General features: G+C 42.1%; 1 protein-coding gene across 1 annotated transcript; it reads right to left on the bottom strand.

Moving 5' to 3' along the window:
• Window positions 1–1,490: 1,490 nt before the first annotated feature.
• KIAA2018 (KIAA2018 ortholog) lies at window positions 1,491–15,636 on the bottom strand. Its single transcript, XM_009705788.1, has 5 exons — window positions 15,578–15,636; window positions 13,295–13,323; window positions 10,734–10,816; window positions 9,093–9,189; window positions 1,491–7,970 (listed from the first exon to the last, which is right to left on the bottom strand). The coding sequence occupies exons 1-5, from the start codon at window positions 15,622–15,624 to the stop codon at window positions 1,504–1,506; spliced, it is 6,723 nt and encodes a 2,240-aa protein (XP_009704090.1). The 5' UTR covers window positions 15,625–15,636; the 3' UTR covers window positions 1,491–1,503.
• Window positions 15,637–16,153: the final 517 nt, after the last annotated feature.

Below are 16,153 nucleotides of genomic sequence, written 5' to 3'. Positions count from 1 at the left end.
CACTCCCTGGCTGGCAGGGGGAGGGCTGCACACAAGGAAACCTGAAGTTACTAGGTTATTGAAGAATCAAAACCAGAATGGTTTTCCAAGAACATAAAAATAAAAGACAAATATTTCTGCCTTGTTTGAAGTAAAAGCAGACTGCAGAGCCATTAAATAAAGAAAACTTACCTAGTTCTTCCCTCTCCTTTAAAAGAAACGGGACTGAAATTTGTGACAGTACAGGAGACTCAGCCGGCGCACACACACATTCCCCCCATCTGTCACACACAGACAAAAGTATCCCCCTTCCTTGCAGCGCTCAAACCACGTCTTCCTGGTACGCAGCGTTTCAGTCTTGGCACATTCATGTTCCTCCTTCAGCCACAATCACAAGGGTTTAGACAAAAGGTGCATTCAAGTGCAGAGTACTGATATTAAGTTGGGCTCGATCCTGTTAGCAACATTAAGTAAAAACTGTGCCCCCAGGGCTCCCCGCTCATTTTGTGGGATGCCACAGGCTCAGTCCTCCTCCCGTGTGTTGCCTGGTACAACAAAGGGCTGTCATGCACAGAAACCAGAAAGTTGGTGCTTGAGCATGGGCCAAAGAAAAGGAGACGGAAAAAAATAAAAAAAAAAAAGACATTAAGAAGGTGCTAAACAAGGTACAAAGCCCACCCTGAGGTAACTTGCAGCATACAAACAATGAAATGGCAACAAATACAACTGCTGTCTCTGCTGACTACACCAGAAGGAGTTGTAAGCTACACTAAAACGTTGACCAAGTTCAGCAGTAACTGAAGCCATTGTTTAAAACAGATCCAAACAAAATTCTTCTTAGAAACAGAAAGTCATGGGTTAAAGAAATCTGAATTTCCTAAAACAGTGTTTTTAATTGCTGACCATGGAAACACAGTCATTTTTGCCAGGTAAAGTCGGCCTTAAGTCAAGTGCATGTAACAAGCTTCAAACAGACAAAAGCTGCACAACAAACGCCTTTATCAATGAACGCTGGGTTAACACAGACTTGGTTTGTGTTGAAGCTCCTGAAGATATTTTACAAAGGAAAAAGAGAAACTCAAGCCACTTCAAGTTCATCTGCAGTTTCAGATAAATACATCAGAAACAAACCGAAACCTGTAGCATTTGTTTCCTGTCTCCCATATGGATGCTCTCATTCCTTTCTTTACATCCACATGTTACTGAGGGTGGCCCTTACCCTGGAACAATCGGACATCAAACCTGATTGTTGGAAAATCAACAACCAATATTTGCACAGCTCTCAATGTTGCATCCTTACTGTTTACTAGTAAGTAAGCATTGCTATAGGCACTGGTGCTTTAAAGTTAGTAAGGTGGATGGAAATACAGCGTGTATATAAATACATAAAGTACTCATATACATACATTTAGGCAAACAAACAGTGATGCTATGAATGGTCTCTTCAGGGATGCCAGTAAGATCCACTTTCTTCTTCTTAAATATATAAACAATGCATCAGACTAGAAGTCAGTCTATCAGTTTTCATACAGCTGAGCTGCAGTCATGACCTAGAATATGGCTTATATTGTGGGCAGGTCGGTTTGAGGACTGCTTGGAAGAATCTGAAGCAGATGTGTTTGCAATGGAAAGCAAAGGCGACATTGCTGAACCATCTGGTGGAAGAGCTGTGGCTATTTCTGGAAACAAAGACGTTAAGTTAAAATTGGATAAGTGCGAGGTGTTGGTCATGTGCATCGGCGGCATATCTGGAAGCAAAGGAAAACTTGGCTGAGCAAAACCCACAGGCCGGGGAGGAGATAAAATGGATCCAAATCGATTGTTTAAGCTTCCACTACTTGGCTTCTCCGTGCTTGGGTTAGGAAACATTTGATTGGGAAAGTAAGGGATAGAAATGTCATTGGAAAGGGTAGGGTGGGCAGGAGAGTAAGGTGGATAGAAGGATGGAAGCGTATTCTGGGGATCGACCGGGATTAGAGTTGGTGTTCGAGTGGCGCTAGTCTGAGTGACTGGTGGGATGAAAGAGGCATTGGCATTTATTGGTGGATTCATGCCACCCTCTGGAATAAAAGGGAATCCAAAATTCTGAGAGAGAGTATGTTGGTCAGGGGCTGCATTATCGTTAGACACTTGAGGGCCATCAGGCATAAATCGGACAATGCTTCCTCTTTTCTCTATGGTAGGCTGCTGGCGCCCAAGGATCATACTGCTGCTGGTGGACAGGGGAAGATGGGGAAGACTAGGGTCAAAGACGTTTCCATGCCTTTGATTTCCAGATCGATTCCTTTCGGGCTGACGTATTTTAGAACCTCCATTATCTTGCAGGGGATGCCTCGATCGCTGAGTAACTGAAGAATTTGGCTGACGAACAGAAGGTTGCCCTTGCTCACCATTTCCGTGAGAAACTGCAGGGTGAGGATGAGTTGGCCTCACAACTCCATGCATGTTGCTAGAAACAGGCGTATTCATGTGGCTCTTAGTTCCATGACTGTCCGTCATCCTCATGGGATTGGACTTCTGCACAGAGATGTTTGGGCTTGTATTGCGACCCTGAATATCTCCCGAGGAAGAAGAACTCGAAAAAGGAATATTCAAAGAACTGTTCCTTGTGTTAATTGCACCAATAGACATGTCACAGCTCTCTCTACTCTGGCCATCACCGTCTCTTCGGATGTGGACGTTCTCTCGTGCTGGGGGACAGGTGTACTCAATCGTGGAGGAGGCGCCGCACTGCGTGTTCCTTTGATGTTCTGGGATTGATCTTTGGCTTCCACTAACTTGATCTCCAAGGTGAGGGGCAAGTAAACTCTGCATAAAACTTTGGTGGCACGTGTTTTCACTTTCCCTTGATGGCAGGGTATTTCCTGTTGGAATACCCTGTACTGGCTGGTAAGGCAATCTCTTCTGTCTCTCTATGGATGGCCCAGTATTTTGACCGATTCGAAATGTTTGCGATGGCATGCCCCTGAGGGATGACACAGAATTAGCAATTTCACTGTTTCTTGAAGCCTGTACATCGAAATTGCCTGTCGGCTGTTGATTGGGTCCAGCTGGCTTAAATGTTTGACAATCAGAAAGCCGCTGCACATCTGAGCCAACTGTATGGTCAACAGATAAGCGGCCCTGCATATTATGAATCACCAACCCTTTATTTCTAGAAACATCAAGATAGCTTCTCATTTCAAGCTGGTCAGAAACCCTAGGGCCTTGAAGAGATATTCCTATTCTCTGTTCTGAATTAGAGGGCGTCTTCCCAATGAGAGCCTCAGCAGAGTAGCTGGAAACTCTATTTCTTTCCTGCCTATGAGGGGCGCATGTCATATCCGATGGTCTGGTTACGATACTTGCCTGGGACACCATTTGCTGCTCTAAGCCCCTTGATGTCATAAGCCTTTGCATCTGATTGTGCCCTGACACATGTTCAGAAGCTGAACCTTGCTGTCTGCTGCTGACTTCTTGTTGCTGTTGATGCATGATATCCTGATTTATATGGCTCTGAGGGTGGTTATGATGGTTTCTGCTTGTTGCAGGATTTTCACAGTTCTTTTCAGGCTGGGAAGCTCCAAAGTGCTGCTGCATCTGCTGCTGCATTTGCTGGTGGTGAGGATGAGGCTGACCACCTTTTTGCCGTGTTTGATCACTTCCGTGGTGTTTTTGCTGTAGAGAAAGTTGTGTGGCTTGTGTTCCTTGGATGAGATTTCGTTTCTTTTGCATCTGCACCTCCTGCTGTATTGTTCGCTGCTGGTGGACACTGTGGGGTTGCGAGTGGACTGAGTTTTCCCCGTGAGTGATATGGTGCTGCAGCTGATACAAGTGGTGCCTTTCTCTTAACTGACCAGCCTGCTGTTGCTTTAAGTATGGATGATTACTGTGAAGGTGAGATATGCCTTGAGCAGGAACATGTTGAATTGGCTGCAAGTGCTGCCCTGCCTGGCCTTGCTGCTCGGAAATTGATGGCTGAGTACCACACTGAACTTCAGTTTGTCTCAAAGCTGGTGTTACAAAGTTGCTGTTGGATGGGAATAACCTATTAAGGCCATCGGTGTGCCCTTGATTGCTCACTGATGCCACCGAATTGGACGAATTAGGAGGAATTTGAGTGACTAGCATCTGTGTCTGATCAGCAATACTCTCTGGTGTTCGGTTCATCAGCGCCATCCCTTCAAGCCTCATGGGTGTCGTCTGGCACTGCTTTTGCCTCTTTGCCGTAGAAAGCAAAAGGTCATCTTGAACAGCCCGCTTGGCAGAGTCTTTGCGACCTTCGTGATTTTGCGGCTTTAAGTGTGATTCCTGCAGCGGGGGAGCCTGCATGGTGCTTGCCCTTATAGCATTCAGTTGTTCCTGAGCATATTCGCTCATCATAGCAGGTCCTGGAGACTGATTGACATATGTGCTAGATGGAAGGGAGAGGCTCACAGCTGCAGGGACACTTGTTGGCTCTGAAGACTGGGATAAACTTGAGCAACTCACAAGGGGATGGACGATGCGACTCTGGTGTATTAGATTATTCACGCTTAAACTGGTTATGCTTGCTGACTGGGAAGCGGAAATCTGCAAAGAAGTGTTTGATGTTTCCACACCTCCAACAGAGCAGCTTGGCTTTTCCACTTGTCTATCGACATTTGTCTGTACTGTATCTTGAGCACTGAATTTGTTTGATGCCGTTTCCAATGGCCCTGCATTGTTTTCTTTCACTGGTTGAGGTTTAAAAGGCTGTTGCTCTCTCTCCAAAGGTGCAACCTCAGTTGACTTAGAGATGGCATCCCTCATGTTAACCTGTATTCCTCCTCCACCTTTCTCAAGATTTTCCTGGTCAAAAATAGCTCTTGCTGCAAGAGCTACAATGTCAGTCTGTTCTGAAAACGTGCAGCTGTTACACGTGCTGGTTGAGGTGCTGCTAGTAACGTCTTCTCTGGTGGTATCTGGCAGCATGGATGCAACTGAGAAGCCTCGACTGCTGCCAGAGCTAGTTGACATTGGGGAGTCTGCCTGCCTGCTAGTGATGAGGGAAGCACTGACTACTTCCTGATCAGAAATGCAGGGGTGATTCTGGGAGAGAGTATCACCTTCTGTGTTCATTAGTAAGAGCTCCTGCTTCTCAGGCAAATCAACATTTGATTCCGCTGATTTGGAGTTTTCCATGGGAAAATTAGAATGCTCCCCCTGAATGGTAAAGGAAGAGGTTTTTTCCACAGCTGTTCTTTCTTTCGTGAGATCAGACAGCATTTTTGTTAGACCCTGTCCTTCTAACAAGTCCGCATCTTGCATTACCACTGAGGAATCCTGTGCAACGTTGCAGGACTCCGAAATTGTTCCTGCCTTGGAAGTATGACCTGCTGTGCTGCTCTGTGCTGCTGACGTCCCAGCAACCTGAGAATGTGTCGCATGTGCTTCGGTACAAGAGGACGTTAAGGTGCTGGGGGATTCACAGGGTTTGGGAGACTCTGACAAGGCAGAGCGGGTTGGTGGACGGTTCTGAGACCCATGGGCCTGGCGAGGAACAGCATCTTTGGCAGTGGGCGGGACAAGCGCCAGCTGCTCTGACACCATGGACTCCAGTGGCGAGGAAGCAGGCACCTCTGCTGAGCTCGGCTCGGGGACAGAGCAGGTTTTTGCTGCCAGTTCAGAGCTCGTAGTCTCTTTGGAATGACAGTCAGAAACGCTGACGCCACTCGATGCTGCCACACCGCTCGCCTGTGATGTCGTTAAAGCTTGCAATACTGCTGGAGCATTTTCAAGCAGTCCCTCGCCATTTGAGTGCTTTGCCACTGTTTCCACAGGACCAGAGTCCGCCTTCCCTGCGTCTTTGCAAGGAACTGCTGGGCAGGACACTTTACTGTTGACTGCTTGGTGTTTCTTTGCACTTGGCTTTTTGTTTGTCCTTTTTGATTTTGCATTGGATGGCAAGCCAGCAGCTGCTTTTTTGGGGGAAGTATTTATTGAATTAGATGCACCAGTTAATACTGAAACCTCCGCAGGTACTGAAGATGCCACAGAAGTTGGCAATGACACACAGTTAACTGTGGCGATCTGGTTATTGACAGTTGTGGGATTGGTAGGGTGGCTGAGAGACAAGTGTAAGCAGCTCTGTCCAGCCATTTGCGATATGCTTTGATTGAGGTTAGCTAAAGCACCAAATGTATTGAGGGCAACATTGGTATTTGGATCTTCGCTGGTGGTGGGTTGAATAATTTGCATAGGGGCTTGATTTGAAGCTCCAGATGAGGACATCACAGGCTGCAAGGCAAAAAGCTGTCCATTTAATGAGATAGTTTGAGGATGCTGTTGATTGGACATTGTAACTGAAAACGCTTGCGTAGAGCTAGAAGATGGCAAAGAAGATGGTCTTGGTAATATATGGACAAGGTGTTTCCCTCCGAAAGTCTGTGGAAGAGAGGCATTTTGTACGGAGCTGCTAGAGTTCGCAATTGCAGTTGGCCCGTTCACGGGAACTCTTACAGAAGCAGAAGGCTGAGCGGAGAGGAGGGGAAGAGGATTCTGATTAGCAGCTTGTATAATTACAATTTGCTGACTAACATTTTGGCTGGGAACTTCGGCTCTCACAATTGGGGGGCATGGAGCTGGGTTTGGAGGCTGGAGAATGATGACATTCTGATTAGCTGGTGCTCCTGTTACAGCTGATGCAACTGGCTGAGCCATCTGAATCACCTGCATAGCTGAATTTAATGGAAGGATATTTCCTGCAGCCTGAGTTTTAACCTGCGGCTGGCTGATTAATGGCTGCATAGGTAAGGGTGGGCACGAGGGCAAGGTAACTACAATCTGTTCAGTTGCCTGGCCATCCGCAGGCAGAGAAGTATTCACACTGATACTTGCAGCCAAAGGCCTGCTGTGAGCAGCAGATACAGTACCAGCACCATTAACTGGCTCGTTTAATAGTGCAGTCATTATACTGGATGGCGTTTGGCTTAGTGGCTGAACAGTATTTCCCGCTAGCTGCAAAGTTGTCCACGTGGTCTGTGTGTTTCCAGCTGAAGGCATCCGTGTAAGGCTACTCACATTTTTCAAGTCTGAAGTGCCAACACCCGAAGAGCCTGAAAAAGACCAGCAGTTCTCCAGGGGACTGGCAGGCAGAGTGCTTATTGCCGTCGCAGCCTTACCTCCTTCTGCAGCAGAAGTCACAGGTACTCCAGCACTACTTACTAAGTCTGTACTTTTGAGGACATTTACAGAGGAAAAACTATCTGCAGTAGACAGTCTGACAGATGGCACACAAGCTGTGTCCATGGTTGAAACGACACAGCTTTCCTCAAGATTACTCCTAGAATTGTGTGTATTCGAGCAAGTTGCATTCACCTGTTGAACTTGGGAGGCTTCCAAAGAGGCACTGGAAGGAAGGCTGATTCCCTGCAGGAGTGTTTTCTTTGTTAAATTAGTGCCTTCCTCATCATTTTTACTTTTGGGGAGATTTTGATCATTCTGTGGTGCATTACTTGAAGAACACTGTAGTTCCTGTGCTGTTCTGGATTGAGATGTGCTCTGCGAGCTGGCAGTAACAGCGGCAAGTGTGCCTCGCTCGCCCTCCGGGGTGGAAAGCTCAAGAATGTTCCCTGCTGGAGCTGTCCGAGTGGATGCCAGTGGAGAAACTGTAGTTTGCGACCATGGCTTGTGTTCTGTGGGGTACATACCAGAAATCGTCACAGGAGTCACTAGGTTGCAAGTTCTCTGGACTGGCACAACATTGGCTGTTTGCTTTTGTAAATTATGACCGACATTAAACGTTATTCCCTGGACAGATGCTCCCTGGTTATTTCCATTGGGTTGACTCCCATTTGAATAGACGATGATATTCTTTTGAACTTGATCACTGGGAATAACAACCGAGACCTTCGCATTTTTGAGATTTCCCTTCCAGTGGATTGTAGGGTCATCATACAGGCAAATATCATTTGCTTTCAGCAGTTCGATGTATCTCCCGTTTTCCTTTTGCAGTTCATCCAACTGTTTCCGGAGTTTTTTTATCTCTTCAGCTACAAAACAGTGAGAGCACTCCATTACATCAGCACCAGCGCAAATACTAGGTAATGTTACCACATGACTTGTAGTAAATACTATGCAGTATTGAAATGTATGTTCTCTTCAAATGGTTAACATAACATAAATGAAGACCCTTACCCTGATAAGCTTCTCTACTGAGCGGGAAAGTGAATGAACTTCACAGACTACTCTGTTACCAATAGCAGGATATATCCAATTATTTAGTTCGAAAAAACATCAGGACTAACTCAGATGAAACTGAACACTAATCAAATTGGTTTATTACTGAAGGAATGATGAGTATATTAATTTATGTTTTTCTTTTCCCTGCTCCTTTGCAAACACTAAAACTGTTTTTAATTAATTGATAATCTCATGGCTTTCCAGGACAATTAAGTTTCATTACATCTAAAAACAACATGAAAAATTAAATACAAAGCACTTATGCAAAGCCACAAAAACTGGCAATGCACTTGGCTCACCTAACTAGGAAAATCATCTAGGTTTTTCAAACCCGATTGCATTGACAAGATAAACTATTTAGAATTCCATTCTACAGATTAAAATAAAAAAAAAAAATCACAAACTGCAACATTAGCTCTGAGATTATTTCTGTTATATCTCTATCACTGTATTTTTACACATCTGCTCAAGAAGATTTTACATGATGCATTAGATTTTTATAAAATAGGCTGTTATTACTATTACAACATTTGAAAGGAAAAAAAATAGCTCTATGCATGAAGGAAGCTCCATGTCTTCGGTAAAAAAATATAACTGAATTTGGTCAGAAATCGTTCTGGTCACTACGGCAGAATAAATCAGGACAGAATCTATTAGATGATGTCACATCTCCTATAAGCTCTGTAATTGCTTTACACCACAAGGCGACTGCTTCATTATCTCATGGTTATGTGCAAGAACACACACTTAGGTATTCTGTTGGCTTCTTGTTTCAAGATATTCTAAGCAGCTGCGTTTTTCCTGTATGTGCATAATGTCTTGGGATTCCCAAGTTTGTTGATCCAGGCTTTGTTGTTAGTCAGTCCTAACATGCACACACAGGGGAAGTGAGTGACAGAAATTCCAGAGCCTCCAGCAGCATCTGTACTTACCCTGTTCATTGTTCCCTCCATTTAACAGAAGTTCATCATTCTGTCTTTTCATTTCTGTTATATACTTAAAGGCCTGATCCAGGATCATGTTCTTGCTCTTTAAAAGAAAACATAGATACATAACATTAGGAGAAAGGCCTATCATTGGTAGATTCATTAATGATGAGATTGCAGTCGCTCCAAGAGGTCTTTACTTTAAAAATGCGCTAACCTGAATGATTCTCTGAATATTGTTGGGTAGGGGTGTTTTTTTTGGTTTTGGTTTAAGACGAACCACAGGTTTCATGAGTGATACTGACCCTAAAATGCCATGAGTTTTTACAGAATAACATTTTCAGTGCTGGAGCTTATATTTTCCAATGCCTGAAGCTAGATACTAAGGCCACAGAACCCAAACAGCAAGCATCATTTCTTGCTGAGCAGCCTAAAATTCGTGTTCACTAATAAACATATACATCACATGAAATTTCCAGGATACTGCCTTGTAAATATTTTATTAGGAAAGAAAGAAACATGGAACAATTATCTGGGGAGGTGTATGCATAATTTTGAAAGTAATATACTGCAGAATATGAGAAAAGAAAATATGCTATAACCCCTCCACCATCTTCCTTTTATGAAACTATGCTTATTCTGCCTGCGAAACCTCTTGTTCACTTAATTTCTTCTTCACTTCTTAATTTCTTCTTCTACTGTTCTGTAGAACAGCCTCTGTTGTACATTGCTCTGTCTTGAAAGAGATGCTTTTGTGCATCAACCTTAAACCGTTTGTCTTGCTTCATCTTTCACAAGGACAGTGTCTAAAATCACTAGTATTATTTCACTTTCTGGATTGTTTTCATCCCATTATATGAAAGATGATAAAAATAAGCATGCACGCAATTCTATTTGCATCTTAGGACATTAGATGATCACCAGCAAAGGGCTCAGAAGGGACTGGAGAATGATCTGGAAAATGATCTTGCTTAACCTATAGCTTTCACCACTCAGGCATCATACAGACTACATTAAACAGATTCAGTAGAAAATGACTTGACAAACAGGAGTTGCATAACGTAACCAGCAACCCACTGGCCAGATCTAACCTATTTCTGTCTAGCCTGTCACTCCTCCTACAGAGGAAAGGGTGAACAGCGATCCATCTGCTCAATGCAACAGGGCAGGCAGTAGCCGAGATAGGATTTTTACCTTCTGTTGTTACTAACATTCAGGCACCCTGAGCGAGAACTTTGGGAAGCTGTGAATCAAATGCACAGGCAGACGTCAGCTTGCTGACCAAATTGCTATGGGCAAATTAGTCTAGCTTACATCTGCTCAAAAATAGTGCACATATGAACTGAGGAGAAAGTCACTCACATGTCCAACCAATACCATTTCAGTCCTTCAGCAGTCATATGTAACATTTTAAAATAAAAAGCTCAAAATCTGTGTAATTACATTCATGTAGCCCTGCACTTCCAAAAGGAATTCTATTACAAATGATTTTTTAAATACTAGTAACAAGTAAGATTTTCAAGCATATTAATTCAGACAGTTTTGTCTTCTTCCTAAGACAAATAGTAAAATAAGTATATTCCACAGACAAGGAAAAACACAAGCATTTTACAGGAAACTTGTATGTATCTCTGAACAGACACTCACCTGCTTAAGTGCTGGAGAGCAGGGAATGAGTTCTCCAATTCTGTTTATCCCAGCATTAATCTTCTTCTTTCGATGTCTCTCCACTAAGCAAAAATAGTATGTGCTGTGTCATGTCATCTAGTTGGGCAAGTCAGCACAACAGCACCACAACTAGTACCAATGTGAGGCCTCATAAATACACTATTTCATGACATATTGGAACCCTTAGTAACTTCAGAAAGGAAAAAAATTCCTCTAAAGTAAACCTCAGTTATTGAATTAATACTCGGTGGAATGGAGAGCTGTAACATAAGCAGCAATGCCTTTAAAAAGTGGGATGTTCTGGACCCCTTTGCGGAAAAGGGGTGTTACTGAAACTCAAAATTCAGGTATTGATAATGCTTTCTAGCTGAGTTTTATGACAGTCTTTTCACAAGGCAGATTGATTAAATTTAGGCATACCAAAGCAAATGAACCAAGATTATGGAAAGAATCAGTTTCAGATTTGGGAAGGAAATCTGTGCCTCTTAAATACTAATGTCAAGTTTAAATTATTTCTCTTTTGGTGCTAGATTACCAGTTTTCAATATTAATTTTAAATTTATATTGATGGAGCAGCCAACACTGAATACAGCTGAAGCTCTAGGTATACGGACTATCAGTTACTCCTTTTTATGTTCAAAGGTATAACTGTTCTGCAAGGTCCAATTATGACTGGGAATAAAGAAAATACTGCATGAACAGTACGTCCAGTGAATTACCTATTTTGGAGAAGGTCAGAAAATGCTTCATTTATAGTCCTCTAGTGACATCATTTACCTCTTCACAAGGCCTAAGCACTGGCACAAAGGGTCTACACTACAAGTCTAGCAGTGTAAATACCTTTGGGCATGTTTTTTTCAGACAGTATTAATCTCTGTTTTCCACCCACCACAGTCAGCTTCTTTCAAATACAGTTCATTCTCGTGTAGCTATTTTTTTGACTGAAATGTCTTCTACAGAAACTAAAACTATTAGATGCCTTTTTCCCAAAAAGCCTGAAAAAAAGTTTTGTCAGGGCTTTGTCAAGATTCAAATCAACAGATCGTGTGCTCATTCTGCTGAGTATCGCCTTGTGGTTTGCACAGCCGGGCTGCTTTTGGTGGCACACAGAAACACACAGTGATCTGCACGTTAGTATATCTTACGTGCTCCTTTACAAAGGATATACTGATTTAATTTAAACAGTTTTATTTCAGTAGTCTGTCACTTCAGTTTACGTTTCTCAAACTACTAAATTATTTTTTGTTTTTCAGGACAGACTGGTGGTGTTGACAGAGACAGGCCTAAATACACTAAACACAGCAAGACAAAGTCTCTTCTGCAAGAAATTTACCATATAAATCAGAGCAGCTGTATAAACATTAAAACACATGATCCTTGGGACTTAATTTTTATATAACTTACTAATACATAAAGACATCCCAGTGGTTGTGAAGTGTTATTCCTTTGTTTTGATAATATTTTCCATGCTCTACTCAGCTTGTCCAGATATTAATGACTAAGCAAGATACAAGGTCGGAGAGAGCTGGTCCCCACATCTTGCAGAGTTCAGCCCAGTAGATGAAGACTTTGGAAAGCTATCGGCAAGTAAAACAGGAACTGAGAATGAGGTCGGCAATCTTAGAAGTAAACTTGATAAGACTATTTCCTGATACTTCTTAATCCTTAAGAAATTGGCCACACCCTGGGCACAGCCTGACAAGCAGGATTTTCCACAGCCTTCCCATGAAACTACTCAGTGGTTTTTCCAGTTGAGTTTGTGAAGACCACACAACAGTGCTGTTTAATAAAAGAAGAACCGGAATCAACTTCTTAGGATAAACCAGGCCAAAACCTGTCAGGCTGTTCCCCAGTCCATCTTTCTGCTGCTACTTGTAGAAGATGCCATTGGAGCTAGACACTGGCTAGTTGCTGCCAGGGAATACGACTCCTGCAACACACAGCCAGTATTCACACAGATTTTCTGGGATGCCAACATCCAGGTGGGTGCCTCAGGGAGAGGCTACAGCAGTATTTCTAACGAGGGAACCTCTAAAGCTCTCAGGTCAGATATCTGTCTCTGTTCTAAGAGAGGTAGGTATTACTTGTGTGTGAATGTGTCTGCATTTATTTTGAAAACAGGGAGAGGCTACAGCAGTATTTCTAACCAGGGAACCTCTAAAGCTCTCAGGTCAGATTCTGTCTCTGTTCTAAGAGAGGTGGGTATTACTTGTGTGTGAATGTCTCTGCATTTATTTTGAACACAACTGAAATTGTTTACTTCTTAGTTTACTCGCATTGGAAAGCCAGAGGCATGGTCCTACTTTCATACTTGGGCGTGCTACTGTAACCCTGTACCGCAGAAAGCAGCAAACTAGAAACAATCAAGAAGCCCTTCTGCACAGATATTTTCTACAAGGACACAAAAAAACCCACCCCACCAAACACCTTTCTAAGTGTAGTAAAATCCTATGGAGGAACTTTTTCCATGCAAAATATGTTTTACTAGTTCAAAGCATCTGTGGTTATTTTCAGCCAAACAACAAAGCATATGTTCCTACCTGCATTATGTGTCTCCCGATTTTTCTTTCTGTGAAACATAAAGGGAAAACAGCGATGTGAAACAGAAGGGAAAAAAAACCTGCATACAAAGCAATATTTCTTTTATTATCTCCATTACAGCTAAAAATACTAAATATTATATTCTGCTCTGTGAACAAGAACGTAGTAGAAGTCACACTCACAAGGACTGCTATTAGACATTGGTATTAAATAGTTTCTAACAAAAATTCATTCATGTTCAGACTTAAATCAATTTCACTATAACAAGGGACAGCGTAATACTCCATTTGATTACTGTTACATATTTATAAGGCAGAGCTGGATTTTATGTTTCTGTTCAGCAACACCTATTACATTAGCCAGTGTTCAATAAGGCCAAATATTGAAAAAATTATTTCTATTTCTGAGCAACCAGGTAGTTAAGTATTTGTTTGAAATGTTGCTATTATGTTCACTGGATCAATGAAACAGCAGAAAATGTTACCATGCAAATTGATTTTCTCAAAGATGTTACCTTCAAACACCATACCTTCTGGTATCAAACATGCTTCCTTTATGTGAGAAACTAGAATTACCATTCCTCTGCAGTAGTTCTTTCCTGCCTCAAAATTCTGTCTAGGTATAATTTGGGCATGTGAGGGTTGTCTTTGTTTTCAGATGTTCACCTGAGATTTCTGGACTGATGGCAACCAGGTCAGAATCATTGTGCAATGCCTCAAATTGCTTTGCTGGAAGTCAATAAATCCCAAATGTGTACTCTACATATATAAAACAGATGTACTGTATACATGTAGTAAGCCAAACACTTTCAGGAAGTACAGTAAAGCAAAGCACATGTTTCCTGGAAAAATAAACAAATGTTTCAGGAAAAAAAAAGATCTTTCAAAAGATTTCTGTCCAGCAGCGCACTCTCAGTCTAGACATTTGGCTCAAGTATGCAAAAAGCAGACTAGCATCTTCTGCTCCCTTTTTCCACCGTTACAGCACAGTCCAGATGTAACAAGGAATCTGAAGTGAGAATGCAAGATACATGTGGATGACACATGATTACTATGGGGCATGTATCCTTCACACTTTGAGTTGATATATGTTTATTTCTGGTAACTCACCAAAAGCAGTGTGCATCTAGAGTAACTTAGACAATGATTACAAGACAGTAATATTACTGCAGATCATCAGACCTGGAGACATTTGCTGAGAAACAATGCCTAAAGTTGAACATCTTCAAGTCAAATAAATGCCAACTAAAGCCTGCACATCTGTTCTACAACTACACAAGAAGTGATGAATCTTCTGTTCATGGAAATCTTGCGCCACTAGAACAGGAATACACGTAAACTATCATTTAAAATGGTTTCTTATTTTACAGTAAACTACAGTTCTCCCACTTACAACCAAAACAATCATCTGCTAGTCAGAACTGATCATATATCCTAAATATGCACAAGAATATAAGGGCTGGAGAGACCCAGCTACCCTTTGATTCTCATTACCAATACAGAATCCAAAATACTCTATTAGTGGGGTAAGAAAGAGTCACAAAATCCATGAAGACTGAAAAAATGTCTGTAGGACAAATCAATGTTCTCTCTGAGCTTTTCTTATCATAAATGATATCCTACACGGCCACTTAGCATAAGATGAATGCTGTATTTAACTAGGGACTGAAGGATTCCCCTACCGATCAGGTATTAGATTAACATGCTACTATCAAGGAACGAACGCCTGGAAAAGTTGTAATGATCTTCGAGTCACTTTGTTACAAGTTTTGGTCATAGTGTTGTTGTACAACCTCAAGATGAATTTTGAGTTCCAGCAGAGATTTGAAATGTAAGATCCAGATTCCGGTGGGCGTTGAGGAAAATATCTAAATTACTCTGTCAAAATGAGTATAGTGACCCCCCAATATCTACCGAGAGTCTCCACAATAATACAGGCTGCACTCTAACCGAAGTGGCGACAGAGTCTTATACACATTGGAGTAGTCAGTGTAGTAATCAAAGAATCTCCATTGCCTAGGTGGCCCAGGCAGACATGTCTTCGACCAATAATTCGGCATAGAGAGAGGAAGAGAGAAAGGGAGTTTTGCAGCCATAGTTGCCAAACTTTTGGATCAACCCTGGTCTTGTCAGCCCTTGGATCAACCTTGGATCAACCCTGACCAACCCTCAGTACTTCTTGTCAATACCCTTATTGCAAAACTTTTAGCTAGAAACATCGTAACTGCAACATGACCGCAGTCTACAGAACTACAAAACAGTCATTTTCCCATAGAAACTCACCGATGTTGCTTCTTAGTAGGTGTCTCATTCTCTGTCATCTCTGGCATGGTTTCGGAGAAGAGAGCCTGAAGAAAATTGTGGAAGGAATTAACAACTCCACTTTTCTGAATTCTTAGCGCATGACAGTTGTTATATTGTTTTGCCTTTGACCACAAGGACAGGGTCATACTACAATGTACACACAAGTCCATCACCTTGATTAGAGCAGCTGGTCATGTGAGCAATAAAAATGAAGTATGCTACATATCGGGGTGCTTTGTGAACCCTTGCTGTCTATGATGAACTGGTTTCCATTTCCTCAATTACTTTAAATATAAAAACAATTACAATCCCAACTTCTTTAAGGAAGCAAGAAGGAAAATTGGAATATATGATTGTGTTTTGAATGGGAGGAGATACAGCTGAACTCTCTTTCATCAGCCCTTCCTCTCTAATATGCATTCAACTCCCAGTTCTAAATAAAACATGAATGCTAAGGAAAATACAAGCTACAATGAAGACCTTTTATTAAATACAAATTTAGAGTGCTATTAATGTAGCAAATTACAAAACTTACTTGCTATTGAATTAAGGTAC

Source organism: Cariama cristata, unplaced genomic scaffold, assembly GCF_000690535.1.
Source record: "Cariama cristata isolate BGI_N322 unplaced genomic scaffold, ASM69053v1 scaffold24148, whole genome shotgun sequence".
NCBI classification, from domain to species: domain Eukaryota; kingdom Metazoa; phylum Chordata; class Aves; order Cariamiformes; family Cariamidae; genus Cariama; species Cariama cristata.
Note: the sequence above shows the minus strand (reverse complement) of the source record. Positions and strands in the feature narration are given on the sequence as shown.